This window comes from Poecilia formosa, unplaced genomic scaffold (genome assembly GCF_000485575.1).
Source record: "Poecilia formosa unplaced genomic scaffold, Poecilia_formosa-5.1.2 Scaffold20, whole genome shotgun sequence".
NCBI lineage: Eukaryota > Metazoa > Chordata > Actinopteri > Cyprinodontiformes > Poeciliidae > Poecilia > Poecilia formosa.
Window position 1 is genome coordinate 821,470 of NW_006799959.1, and position 14,031 is coordinate 835,500.

The 14,031-nt window shown below is 39.2% G+C and overlaps 2 protein-coding genes across 3 annotated transcripts in view; one reads left to right on the plus strand and one right to left on the minus strand.

Annotated features, from left to right (window-relative positions):
* Positions 1-4,826, plus strand: part of ascc2 (activating signal cointegrator 1 complex subunit 2) — a 13,582-nt gene extending 8,756 nt beyond the window's left edge. Inside the window, exons 12-19 of the mRNA XM_007547364.2 lie at positions 208-282; positions 399-615; positions 867-1,063; positions 1,950-2,069; positions 2,566-2,802; positions 3,013-3,100; positions 3,492-3,583; positions 4,045-4,826. Coding sequence (XP_007547426.1) covers positions 208-282; positions 399-615; positions 867-1,063; positions 1,950-2,069; positions 2,566-2,802; positions 3,013-3,100; positions 3,492-3,583; positions 4,045-4,216 — 1,198 coding nt within the window. The 3' untranslated portion in view covers positions 4,217-4,826. The remainder of the gene's footprint in view (positions 1-207; positions 283-398; positions 616-866; positions 1,064-1,949; positions 2,070-2,565; positions 2,803-3,012; positions 3,101-3,491; positions 3,584-4,044) is intronic.
* A 1,694-nt stretch (positions 4,827-6,520) lies between these two features.
* On the minus strand, positions 6,521-13,784 carry rnf215 (ring finger protein 215). Of its 2 annotated transcripts, none has more exons than XR_001661563.1 (10): positions 13,222-13,784; positions 12,111-12,263; positions 11,901-11,972; positions 11,298-11,386; positions 10,751-10,805; positions 10,538-10,642; positions 9,411-9,552; positions 8,346-8,489; positions 7,403-7,505; positions 6,521-7,330 (listed from the first exon to the last, which is right to left on the minus strand). XR_001661563.1 is itself a non-coding variant. In XM_007547365.2 (10 exons), exons 1-10 carry the CDS (start codon positions 13,462-13,464, stop codon positions 7,308-7,310), a joined length of 1,098 nt encoding a protein of 365 aa, XP_007547427.1. In that variant the 5' UTR covers positions 13,465-13,780; the 3' UTR covers positions 6,521-7,307. The 2 variants fall into 2 exon arrangements, 1 of the variants encoding a protein (XP_007547427.1); XM_007547365.2 differs by having other exon boundaries at positions 9,411-9,521; positions 13,222-13,780.
* Positions 13,785-14,031: the final 247 nt, after the last annotated feature.

The following is a 14,031-nucleotide window of genomic DNA, read 5'->3' on the forward strand; positions in this document are numbered from 1 at the left end:
GACTCTTCATGACATAAAAATAAAATGTTTCTATAATTTTGGGTGGATTTTTCCTCCATTTAAAAAAAATGGAGGAAATTACAAACCAAAAGAAAATAGAATTTTTAATGCAAAGCAGCTTTATTTTCCTTTAGCTAAACGAAAAATAATTATTTCAGAAATCGGCCCCCTCTGGTGGTAAATTTGACCCGTTTTTTTGTTTTCCAGGTTTCTAGTCGACTACGACGATGAGTTTCCCATCTCAGACGACATCAGCCTCCTGCAGCAAGCTCTCCCTGTCATGCATCCTTTTTTTGTCCATTTAAAGATTTAAAAGCTCCAGGAGTTTTTCTTAAATATCAGTTTATGTTGCAGCTTTATGCTGGGAAAAGCCGGTTTCTTCTTTAACTCTCCCTCAGTGACGAGACGAGGACGTTGTATTTGCTGCAGGGTGTGGAAAGCGCCTGGGACGCCACGGGCCGACGAAGACCACAGACCGAAGGCGCTTCCTCGTCGCCAGCCAATCAGGGTGCGGCGGCGGCAGCCTGTTCGGACGGCTTCGGGTCACCAGAGGTCAAAGAGTCGAGAGGAGAGAGGCTGGAGGGGGCCGAGGCCGCCCCACAGAAAGGCGACAACGTGAGCGCTTTGATCTGCAGCTGCATGACGTCACAGTGTTTGTGTTTGTTTTTAGAAACAAATTCAGATCATCAGAAAAGTATTTACACCCCTTAAAGTTTTTATGTCATTTATTTTCCTGCTTCAGCCACAAACTTCAGTTTTAGGATCGTATGAGATGGATCAATATGACACAAAGGCTGAAGGATTTGGTTCTACAGTTCTTCCCGTACAGAACAGTAACATGGCATCAAAACGTTTTGGGTTTCCAGGGCGCCGTGTGTCCTGTGAGCGGGCCGGAGCTCGAGTCGCTCCTGTCCTGCATCAGGGATCTGCTTCCTGACCTGGGCGAAGGCTTCCTGCTGGCGTGTCTGCAGGAATACGGCTACAACTCTGAGCTGGTCATCAACAACATCCTGGAGGACCGACTGGCTCCCAGCCTGGAGAAACTGGACCGAACCATGCCGAGGTACGGCCTCCTGAGGCCACAACAGCATCCACTAGGGGGCGCCACACTGTCTGACTGTTTAAAGACTCTTCAGGCCCATTTTGCATTAGATATTTATGACCTGGTATTCGGGCCGTTGTAGAAAAAAAAAGTAGTAGTACTTTCCCATCAAACAGAATTTTGAGATTAATTTCGGATATTTTCTGTAAAAAAATGTGAAATTTCTGAATTTGAAAAGTCTAAACTTCACAAGAAAAACCTGAGAAATGTTTAATAATTTCAGAAAATTTCTAGAAAAATCTTGAGAATTTGAGTTTGAAAAGTTCAAAATTTATGAGAAAACTTACAAAAGCTCAGAAAAGTTTTGACTTTTGAAACTCACAATTTCTAAGATTAATCTCAAAATTTGAGTTTATTTTTAGCAAATGTTTGACTTTAGGAGATTTGAGATGTCCAAATTTAATTTCTAGAAAATTTCTGAGATTAAACTCAAGTTGTTTTTTGAGATTCAACTTTAGAATTTCAAAAATTTACAACTTTTTTCTAAAACTTTCTAATGTTAACCTCAAAATTTGAGTTTTCTTTTGGCAAATATTCAACTTTTAAATCTTTCTGATTAATCTCAGAATTTCTGAGTAATTTGGCAGAAATGTTCTCCTTGCATTTCTTTCTAATAGGACTGTAATACGCCGTCTCAGATTTCTCACATTACAGGTTCTGCTGGAGTCGAAGGGTTTCAAACTAACCACAGTTTTATGATTTCTCACTAAAAAAAGTTCCAAACAAAAATGTCATAAAACCTGCAGTTCTGTTTTACTCAGACATTTTAAGATGACAGCAAAGTTGGCATGCAGAACGATTTTGTTTGTGTCGTTTTGTGTGATTGGAGCGTAATGTTCGTCTGCAGGCCGGTGAAAGAGGATCTCCCAGATGTCCTGAACACCCGATCCAACGTGTTCGACGACGACGAGTTCGACGTCTTCCGCAAGAATCAGGTGGACATGTCCCGCGTCTGGAAGGGCAGGAGGTACAGGAGCAGAGGAAGCTGCTGTCGTACAAATCTAAATGTCGCACGACTGGGCGATTAATACATTTTATTGATCAATCGAATGTTTGGTTTTTGGAGATTTAATTTTTAGAAAATCTGGATTTTTTTTCTCTCCCACCTTTGTTTCTGTAGCTCAGTGTAGCTTTTGAGCAAGAAATATGAGCTTGTTTTAAGTCAATGATTCCTTAATATTGATGAAATGTTTTAGTTCCTCTGGCAGATTATTTCCCTTGTAATATGGGAAAAATGTCCTGCTATAAGTGAAATAATCTGCCAGTTTAACTAGAAGATTTTCATGAATATTAAGGAATTATTGAGTTAAAACAGGCTCATAATTCTTTCTGAAAAGTTACTTGTAAGTTAGTTTTGTCTTAATTCAAATGAACTAAGACGTGTGATAAACTAGATAAAAATACTTGGTTGAGATTTTGTGTTTTTGCAGTTCTCAGGAGGTTTTTCTGTTCTCCGCCTGCAGGAAAGGCGAGAGCGCCCGAGAGATGCTGGACGACAAGCAGCACATAGCGGAGCAGCGAGCGCGGTACCTGATGTACGAGACGGTGGTGGACGAAGTCGCCGTCGAGCCGGGAGCGTCGGGCGGCGCCGGCACCGACCCCTACGACCTGGACGACTACGACGACGAGTACGACGACACGTACGACATGAACCAGGTCGGAGCCAACGACCTGGACGGAGACAGTTTACTCAGCAGGAGGTAAGGCGCTGCCCGGCTCCTACAGGTGCTTCAAATCCTTGAAAATGCTTGAATTTCACTGTTAAAGGTTTGGAAAGTGCTTGATGTTCAGAAATCAAAGATCGCCATGACATTAATGCTGATAACGAGTGTGTTTTATATTTCTGACTGGAGCTTTAACATCCCGACACAGTGAAGGAAAAACTAGTAACTTGTTTTTTCTCTCTGCAGGCCATTCACCGTCCCTCAGGTACTGAGGAAAGGAACCAAAGCAGAGGAAGAGGAGCAGGAAGACGATGAAGACGAAGATGTTTCACAGGTAATGAAGTGACTCACGTTTTGAAGTCATGTTTCCATTTCTTTTATTTTTAAAGTTACTAAAGTAAATGTAACTAGTTACTACCAGACTCTGTAACGACATATAAAAACATCTAAAAATGCAGATTGATGTTAAATCTTATTACAACTTTTTAAAATCTTATTTAAACGAGATAACACTCCTGAATGTATTTCCAAACTCTGATAGCTGAGCCACGTTTCTGTAGTTTTGACTCAGAATCTGACGAGTTAACTGAGAATCAGAACCAAAACAAATGGAAAACGTTCTAACATTGAGCATTTTTTGATGATGCACTGTTAAATGGGTTGAAGAAGCCGACGCCGGTACCAGTTTGGAAGCTGCGTCATTGTTGCATGGTTTTGTGTTTCAGAACCCTGTGAACCGGGACCAGTTCGTTCAGGACCCGGCTCTGCTGAGGGAGAGAGCCGAAGCCAAACGAGCTGCCATGCAGCAGAAGAAAGGGTAAGCACCTCCAAGTTCATCCAGGATGGCTCCCCGTCTAATAAGATTCTTTTAGGGGATTCTGGATAAATACAACCAAAACAAACACGCTAACTAGCGCTAGCAGCAGAAACGTCTCGTTTTTTTTTTTTACCGAAGATGAAAGATAAGCTGCTAAAATCTGACACCACTCCATTTTTGTTTACATTTGGTGAAGAAGGAAGTTTCGCTCAGTGTCTTAAGAGGTTTTTGTGTCGTTTCCTTAAGTAGTTCTTGGTGCAGCGCCCCCTCAGGCCAGGAGGGGAACAGGTTTTTTAGTTTGGTTCCTTCAGTTCAGTGAGAAAGTAAACCGCAGCAGCTGGAAATGTTGAGATTTTCTTCTCATTGAACCCAATCAGCCGTGAAATCACCCTGAATTATAATCTCTGGATGATTCTGCGCTCGGTTTGTGGTTGCAGCTTTCTGACCCTCGTTTCCTCCAGGTTCCGGCCCGAGCGGTCCAGTAACGTGGTGGGTCGACCCAAAGGCCAGGGACAGACCACGGAGACGCTCCTGGACCGACGCAAGAAGGAGACCAACAAGAGCCGCGTGAGCAACCACAACCGGCGCTCCATGGCGGACCGCAAGAGGAACAAAGGCATGATCCCCTCCTGATCTGGAGGTCCGGCTGACCCGGTTCTGGTCTGTCGCCACAACGTTCTCTGTGGACCTTTTGTTTTTTTTTAAACCAAAATGATTTATTTCAGCACTGATTTCCTTCCTCTGCTCACCACAATCACAATTAGACTTTTTATTTTTGCCAAGTAACAAATTGGTTTATTATTACGATCCAAAGATGTAAACAAGTAAGACATCAAAGAGCGTCTCCTCCGTCACAGAGCGTTTCCTCCATCGCAGAGCGTCTCCTCCATCGCAGAGCGTCTCCTCCGTCACAGAGCATTTCCTCCGTCACAGAGCGTTTCCTCCATCGCAGAGCGTTTCCTCCGTCACAGAGCGTTTCCTCTCCTTCTTCTGGAAGAACATCAGCCGACCAAACAATCAGAGTGGGCGTGAGCGCCCCCTCCTGATCGCGAGAACCGGGTCAGAACGAAACGTCTGGAAGCACAGGCTGCGTCATGTTGCCATGCACAAACTATTTTCTACACAGAGAACCCATCTATCTGTCAGAACATTTTGTAAAAAGGCAAATTATTACTATTTTGGAGTTGACATGACATAAAAAACAAAAGCAGATAATAAATAATGCAGTTTTGACATCTTTCAAGTTTGATTCATCTGTGGTAAAATGCATAAAAGTATAACTTATACATAAACATATTTTTATGGGGAGGGTCTTAGCGCTGTCAATCACCTTCTTGTTTTTTGTTAGCTTCCGGTTGTTTGGTTGTTTGGCTTGGCTTGTTGGCGGTTAACGGTTTTTCCGTTGGTTCCATGAGGATGGTTGCCAGCGCTAAGCCCCGCCTCTTGGCTCTGATTGGTTGGTTTTGGTGCCTTTCTTCAGACTGCAGTAATGGCTCAGCTAAAATATGGAGATTGACCTTTTCACAGATTATCTGTCACAACATGGTGGCAGCTTTAACAAATATGTACAAAACATTTTTGTAATAAAAATTGCAAACCGTTTTAGGTGATTAGATCTGACCCAGATTTATACAAAATAAGTGAAAACGTTGATCCCACCAAGCAGAAACGTCTGGAGTCACTAAGAGCTGCATGTACAGCAGTCACCAGCAGGGGGCGTGCATGAAGCTCCTAACACCAATTTCTCCTCACTGTGCAGACCTTTTCTTTTTACAGTGTTGTGCAAAAGTCTTCAGCTTCTTTGACCTACAGCTGTGATTTGTTTGATTTGTTTTGTTTAAACTCAAAAGGTTTTATTTCTACTCAAACGTCGACTGTTGGTCTGATTGTAGCATTACGGGAGTAAATTCATGCCAAAAATAAGAAGGAAGAAAAACTTCAATTTTAGATTAATTTCACTTTTATTTTCTATGTCAAAAAATATCTAAATATGATGTAAAAAAAAAAAAGTAAAATCTACATGATTTATTTATAAATTTACTAGAGTTGCAGCCAATCACTATATAAATCGGATGAAAAGAAATTGACACTTTATGCTGATAGTGTTTTTAACCACTTAACCACTTTTAACATTTAACCACTAAAACTTATTTTATAAAATATTAAAAATACATTAAAAGGTGCAAATAAATAATTCAGTTTCTTAAATAAAAAAGTAAACATTTTAGTTCCTAAAATGCAATAAAATATTTTTCTTTAGTGAATGCAAAAAAATATTTCTAACTTCAACATGTGAAAAGCTCAATACTTTCTGCTTCACATCAGTACAGTTTGAGGCTGATTTGGTAGTTAATTTTTTAGATTAACTGATTAATAATTAGATGGAGAAAGATGCTTAATATCAGATTTTTATGGATTTTTAATCCAGTGAAGGTAAAACTGGCTCTGAATTTCTGTGTAAAACATTTACAGATAAAGTTCTTCTTTAATTAATACATTTTTTTGTACAATTTTGGCTTAATGTTCAGCAAATGACCTTTTTCTGTGTCTGGATACTCCAGTTAATGATCAATCGATTACTAAATTAATTGGCTGTTATTCCAGTCATTGATTAATCACAATTAATCGTTCCAGCCCAAGATTCTTTCATACTAATATCTGACTTTGTAATATTATAATTTTAGTAATTTGAATTTATGGTTTTTAATTAAGGAAAATTCTGTTCAAACAAACGTTTGACTTTTACTGATTTTAAATGTGAAACATTAATGTAGAAATTTCTTATGTAGATTTGATCATTTCAGGTTTGGTGCCTTACAGGAAGCTGCAAATTCCTTAAATTTAACGACAGAGGAACTAATCTGTCTGCCAGACTGCTGCTAAAAATGTGAAGCATGAAACCAGAGGAAAGATGAGATTTGAAAGAAGGAGCCAAAGTTAAGAGAATAACTATAAAATCTTTATAAACTACACTTAAATACACTTTAATTTAACAATAAAATTATTTTTTTTAAGACTTTTGCACAGCACTTTAACTCTTGTCAGGTCAGTTTGGATCTTCGTTTTCCAGGGTGGAAGGATTATAAACAAACAGCTTTAGTGGTTTTTAAATCTGTTTAAATTTAGATTTTTTTGTGGCTTTTGGACCAAACTTTTTCACACAGTCCAGACATCACTAGAAATAAATCCAAATTAACATCTGGATTTCTAACACCTTCATTTATAAATACTTAAATTGGTTTGATGTCCTGAAACTCAGAACTGTGATAAACATGCAAAAAATACAAAATGAGGAAGAGGACAAACACTTTTCCACACCACTGTCGTTTATATTTAGGTTTTAGTACGGATCATTTTGAAAGCTAAATAATCTTTTCACCCTGGAAAAAACCTGCTAATTTTCCAAACAAGAAGCACAGAAGTGATTTTAGCAGGAAATAAATCAGATGAACATGTTTGTTACTGACATCATTCAGGAGCTAAAGTGAACAGCGTGTGGAAGAAGAAGAAGAAGTCGTCGTCGTCCATGGAGCGAATAAATAGTTTTTACACGTCGAAACGTTTCGGCAGCCGACTTCAGCTGCAGAGATTCCACACATTTTAACGTAACAGACGTTAAAGCTCAGCAGGAATCCAAAACGCAGAGTTTCTGCCGCCTGGAGTCCAGATCCGCTCCCAGGGAGGGCGGCGCGGTCGGGACGAGGTCCGGGCGGAGCGGCGGCTGCTAGCTGTCTCTGCGGACGGCGCCTGCAGGGAGGAGCAGAAGCTCTTCAGACGGGTCGGATCCGGCCAGCGGACGGGGAGGAGGCGGGGACTCACCGAGGATGCTGCGTTTGCACAGAGGGCAGGTGTGCTGCAGCAACAGCCAGGGGTCGATGCAGTCCCTGTGGTACTCATGGAGACACGGCAGCACCCGCAGACACTGAGGACACAAGAGGCAGAGCAGAGATCGTATCCCCTACTCCAACATCCTGCTAGCACCAAAGGGAGCTGATGAGGCAGTGGAGCAGTTTCATTATAAAAATCTTTCTAGTGTGGATGGAAGTTGGCCTGTCACACTAACAGAAGTTGCTGAGCGATGAATTGTCCCAGAAGTTTTCACGATAAACGATAATGTTGTTTTTAGACCATTTTGAAGTAATATAATACAAGAACACATCCTCAAAGATCAATAAACTTTAAATACTAATAAACATTTAATGATGGAACTGGAGAACATTTAAATATCCAAAATAAAACAACAGAAACAAATTATAAAGTCTCTTAGTTGGGGAGCAGGGTTAGCAAAACCCACATGAGGAGGCCTTAGTCCTGAACGCGGCCATCGCAGGTTCGATTCCCGGCCTGGTGACCTTTGACATGGCTTCCCTCTCATTTTCTACTTTCCTGTCAGTTCACTTTCAAATAAAGGCCACTAGAAATTAAAGGTTCAGCTGAGACTGAAACACCAGACTGAAGACTTTTATCATCCAGTTTTTAGTAGAAAGAGAAAAACAATAAATTATGCCAAGTCAGGCTTTTCTATCCGCATGTCAAAGATTTTGCTGACATATTGTTAATATGCTTGAATATTGAGCAGCAATGACAAACAGCAACAGTCTTCAGTCAGAGGCCTCTTCTGGTTCGTTTGAAGACTGACTGCTACTGGGGCTCCTTCCTGCCTGCAGCATCGTCATCCAAAGCGACTCTTTGACACTTGAATGATGAACATTTAGCTTCCGTTTGGGGTAATAAATAAAGTTTTGCTGGATTTTTAACACACCTGGTTGTTGTTGAAAGGTTCCAGACAGACCGCGCAGTTCTCCGTCTCGGTCTGCTGGGACGGGTCGCACCAGCGTTTGGGCCGACGATACGTTTTGGTTTTCAGCGATGACATTTTCTTCAGAACGTCCTGCTTGGGAAGAAGCTGCAACAGAAAATACAAAAGCAGATCAAATTTATGTCCTAATGTCAGAAGTCTCTAAAACATCTCTGCAAATTTGTAAAACATTAGAGGCGAATTAATAATAATTCCACGTTTTGTACTCAATCCTCTATTCTGTAACAAATATTACTTCAGCACAGTGACAACTAACTGAAAAAACCAACAAGAAGGCGCAGAACAAATGGTTCTTTATGTAGTTTCTGCAGGTAAAAAATGGGAAATCACTTTATAAAACAGTTTGTAAATAAATAACTAATACCAACAACAACCTGTAGGAGCTGGTCTGTGTTATTTATTACGTTCAACAGAAACACACCACATGGAAACATGGACGAAGGTAAAGTGCAACTAATCTCCCTGTGGAAGTGAAACTCAACCCTAAACAAACTTAGAAAAATTCCACAATTTTTATAGATTTTAGAGTGTGGCCAAGAGGTGGATGAGCAACAAATCTGGCAGCTTTTTTCTGTATTTTTGGAGAAGGTTTGACTGCAGTAGCCACTGTTCAACCCACAGAGGGCAGCATTGAGGCGGTTTCAAAGTGAAATGTTACAGAATCAAACAAAATTTCAATAAATTGTGAAAATCTCTGCAGAAATTCCACCTGCTTAGTCAGTTTATCAGCAAAAAATATTTAGTTTTGGGGTTTAGTTACACCTCACCAAGTAATTTTTATTTACACAGAATTACTGGATGGAGCGTTGGGAGGAAGGGGAGACATGTTTTATGTTTTAGGAGTTTAAATCTGGTAAAAGGAAGTGACTTATCCAGTTAAATCCACTGATGGTCTGGTTATTTTTTTAAAGCTTTTCTAATAAAATCTATGCACGTTACGAACTTCCTCTGACTTTGAAGTGATTTTATTCTGTTACAGTGCAGCCGCTGTGAAGTAATCAGCTGTACCTCTAGGTTGTCGTTGTCGTCCTGGTACTGCCAGCGGGCCTGAACGATGACACCGGTGCAGAGGATCAGCGCCACCAGCAGGACGGTGTCCCACAGCTGCTGCAGGTACTTCTGGAAACCACCAGAGAAGAAGAAACGGCGTCTGAAACACACAACGCTTCCCGACAGATCAGACCAGGGGCGTGTCGCCTCATTATTAAAAATAACCAGGTAATTACATACAGATATAACAACAAATCCAGGTTTTTCACAGTTTCTCTTTTTTCTGTAACATTTGCACTGAATTTTACAAAAAATAAATATAGCTTTTTTTCTCACAATTTTGACTTTTCAGTATTTTGCTTTTAATCTCAATTATTTTTTTATTTATTTTATTTGATTTTTTTTTCAAAATTTTGACTGATCTCAGAATAGTGATTTAAATTTCAGAATTCTGAATTTTCCTCACAACTTTGACTTTAATTTAAGAATTGTGACTGCTTCTTCTGAGATAAAATTAGATTTTTTTTTTCAGAATTTTGACTTTTTTCCCCCCAGAATTTTGACCTTAATCCCAGAATTCTGATTTAAATGTCAGAATTCTGGTTTCAATTTTAGAATTCTGAATTTTCTTCTCAAAAGTTTGACGTTAATCATAGAATTCTGACTTCTTCTTCTGAAATGAAAGCCAGAATATAATTTTTATTTCGGTGGCCCTAATCTTCTTCCACAGGATTTCCACAAAGAATGAGACTAAAAATATCAGTAATATGCTTTTAAATTAACTTTTTATTAATTACATTTTCTATGCCACAGAATAAAAAAATATCCACATTTTTAAGACTGTCTTAGAAAAACAGTCTTCACTCAGAGGTGTCTTCAAATTCACAGTAATACAGACTGCTACAGGAGCTCTATCCTGCCTAAACCATTATAATAATCTTTTGAATGAATGTGAATTAATATGAGTCTAAATTTATGTTCTTTTTTCAAAAAATTATGTGACATTAGTGGCTCTATATCAGTTCTTTTTTGGTTTTTGTTTTTGGTTGTTTTGAAAGCAAAATATCTCGGCAGTTGGATTAGATAGACAGAGCTTTACAAATGAACGGGTTTTTTTGTGTGTTTTGTTTTTCTCGCCTCCCCACCTGGACCTGAGAGTTGCTCTCGCCGGTGCAGATGACCCCCTGCCACTCTCCGTACAGGCCGCCTCTGGACCGGCCGCAGCTGGACCACAGGGTCAGCGTGGCGCCCTGCCCGGAAAACACAGCGGCAGCTCCGTCAGCCTGTCATCTGCTCACTCACCACTGGGGGCGCTGCGAACCTGGAAACACGCGGCCAGCCGCGAGGAAGAGGCTCACCAAGTTGTCCTGTAGGATCGTCTCATATGTGATTTTAGCCGTCGCCCGAAGACCCCTGCAGTAATAATAAAGTAAATGCCATTTAATCAAACTAATAAAATAATAAACAACCTGAAGACTTAATTAATCGGAAAAATTCACGATTCTGTGGTTTTTGTGGGGGGTTTTGGTGCTACTTTAGAAATATTAGGAATTATTTGTGTTTACAGTATTTGTGTGTATGTATGACCGAAAATACCGTTTATTTTTAGAATAACAAATAATACATGAATAACATATTTTAATCTAGATTTTTTTTTACTTGCACATGTCTTTCAAAGTTAGAAAAAAAAACGATTAAGACAATTTAAAAAATAAAATAAAACAGATTTGAAATACTGCAAGAAAAAGCAAGAATTTTAAAAATAAAAAGCAGAATTTCATAATAAATTAAAAAGTAAATATTTTAATCTAGATTTTCTAAATATTTTAATAAATCTAAATATTTTAATAAATACTTTTTTCTAGATCAGGTTGGTGTGGCTGTGGTTGCGTAGCGTTTCTGTACCTCAGCAGAGCTCCAATCAGCTTGGTGACATTCTCTGATGTTTGGATCACAATGATGGGCTTGGACAGCAGAACCTGGGACAAATCCATCTGCAACACAGAAAAATCCAAACCGGCCAAACATTTAAACAGAACCAGGTCCAAAATTAGTGCTGCACCGATAAATCAGCACAGATTTCATTCATATTTATTGTAATATTTACAAACTATTCAGAAAGAAAAATAATGCTTGCAGCCAAAATAGGAATCAACATGTCATATGTTTGTTAAATATATTTTTTCCATATTTATTAAAACTGTCACCATTTCATGACAGTATAATATGAGACAGATACAGGTTTGCTGGACGATAAATTGTCCCAGAAGTTATCATGATAAATGATAATATTGTTTTTTTGAGTTCATATAACGGTAATAATAAAGCAGGAACATATTCTGAAAAATCAATAAACTTTAAATTCTAATGAGCATTTAACACTGGAAGATATTTTTAATACCCAAAACAAATCAACAAAACAACAAATAAAATTAATTACGAAGTCTCTTTAAAGGACTAAACTGTCCTGTAAAACTGGAGAACATCAGAACCAGTGTGACGTTTCACCTCGCTAGCTGTATTTTGGTTCAGAGCCAGGATGATCAGCGCCGACGCTCCCAGGACCAACGCCCGCTTCATCTGTGCACAAAAACAAGTAAACAACAAAATTCTTAAAAACCAAAATCCTCCAAAAATCAATGAGAAACGATAGCTGAAACCTCCTGCAGGTTGGTGGAATCACCCTCTAACTAAGCTGCACTTGGGATGATTTCTCACTTTGTTAACCACTGCATCAGCAAAAGACTCCTGGTTCCCAGTGGAGGCTTTGCTGTCGTCCATCTCCACCGGCACAACGCCGATCCACGGCTCCTGCCGGTCGCCATTTCCCCCGTCTCTTCCTTCGCTTGGCTGCGTCGCGTCGTCTCCAACCTGGAGACAGGAAAACAAACAATCATTTAATCTAAACTATAATATCTGCAGGCTTATAGGGGCTGAATCAAAGCGTTTTTAATGGAAAGTTTAGTGGAAGGAAAATGTGTGGAAGAAAAAAGTTTTGCTAAAGCAATAGGGATAGATGTGAAGCACCATTTGAAGAGTTTGGGGGAGATTCAGAAGATATTAACTTGGGTGTTTTGATTGACGAATAATAATAATTTTGATTTTCTGATAACCTGAATATTTCTATGATTAAAGCTGCAGTATGTAACTTTTATAATAATAATTAAAAAAAAAAACATATTTTCTTTTATACTTGTTGAAACTGTCACTGTTGTGACAGCTTGGTGTAAAACATCTAATATGTGAAAATAATGGAGTTTCCCTGCTTTCTCCCAGGGATGACTACAAACAACAAAAGATATTGTTGTGAATGCTAATGCTAGTTAGCCTTAGCACGACCACTAAATACCATGGATGGTTTTCACGAGGTTGATTGACAGCGTTAAGTCCCTCCTCCTGCCTCTGATTGGTTGTTTTTGTTGCATTTCATTAGACAGCAATAACAGCTCAGGGACGAGGTGGATTTTTTCCCCCACAGATTATCTGTCTCATATCACACTGTCACGACACTTATGTAAAAAACATTTTTCAATACAAAAGTTACTGCAGCTTTAATAATAAAATTTCGAATATTAAATATACAGCTTTTAGATATACCAATTCTTTATTAAAGAGTTGTTTATTCACATTTACATCAATTTCAAAACAATTTTACGATGTAACAAAGAAAAACAAGAAGCTAAACACAGGAAAATATATTTATTTTCGCACCTTGCCAAATTTAATTTGAATATTTCTGATCCATATGTAGATCATAATATATAATGCATGTGTATTTAGTACTTTCCACATCATAAATTAACATTCATAAAACATCAGGAAGTCTCACCAAGACCAGGTTCCCCTCCAGCTGCTCCTCCTCCTCCTCGTTCCGGGTCTCTGAGCTCTTACTACCTCGGCTTGACTCCACCACTTCCCCCTGGAGCAGGGTGCTAACAGCGGGCTGCTGCTCCAGAAAAACCTCCACCAAAGCGACCTGCTCTGCGGCCACCAGCAGCCCGGGCCACCGCAGCAGCAGCAGCACAACAACCGGCGACGGTAAACAGAGACAAAACCGGCGAGCTGAAGCCATGGTCCCCCCAAAAACCAGCAGGAAGCAACAATAAACACATAAAACTCATCAACTGTCAGGCATTTTGCTAGAAATCCTGCAGCCGATTATTTTAGGCTGTTAGCTCGCAGGCTCCTGGATGTAAACAGGAAGAATAAAAAAACTTCCGGTTGCAAAGGGAAGTCGGGAGGGGTATTATCTTGGGTAAGAGCGCCCAGATGATTCCCAGTAATAATTCAGTTAACTACCATTGGACTTTAAATGTGTACTTTTAAAAAGGGATTTTCTTTAACACAATACGATAATTCTTCTATCGATAAACGTAAGTTGACCGTAAAGCTACCGACGCTAACGTGTATTCCCCCAAAGAAGAAAGTAGAAGAAAGAGAATAATCTTCTCACAGTTCCATCTTGATTTTAAAGCCACAGTTCGTTTAATGAAAACTTCATAGCAAAAATAAAATGAAATAAATTATAAAATAAAAAACTCATATTAAGCACATTTTCTATACAGTTATTATTAGGTTAGTTAAAAAACAATCAACAGATCAACCCTACAAAAATAAAATATCTGCTTTCCTATCCAGT

Excerpts from the sequence above, each read along its gene's own strand:
- rnf215 (XM_007547365.2), bottom strand. The coding sequence starts at position 13,464 with ATGGCTTCAGCTCGCCGGTTTTGTCTCTGTTTACCGTCGCCGGTTGTT. Across the intron at positions 10,643-10,750 it reads CGATCCTACAGGACAACTTG|GGCGCCACGCTGACCCTGTG; the intron begins GTGAGCCTCTTC and ends TTTTCCGGGCAG. Across the intron at positions 9,522-10,537 it reads AGAGCAACTCTCAGGTCCAG|AAGTACCTGCAGCAGCTGTG; the intron begins GTGGGGAGGCGA and ends GGTGGTTTCCAG.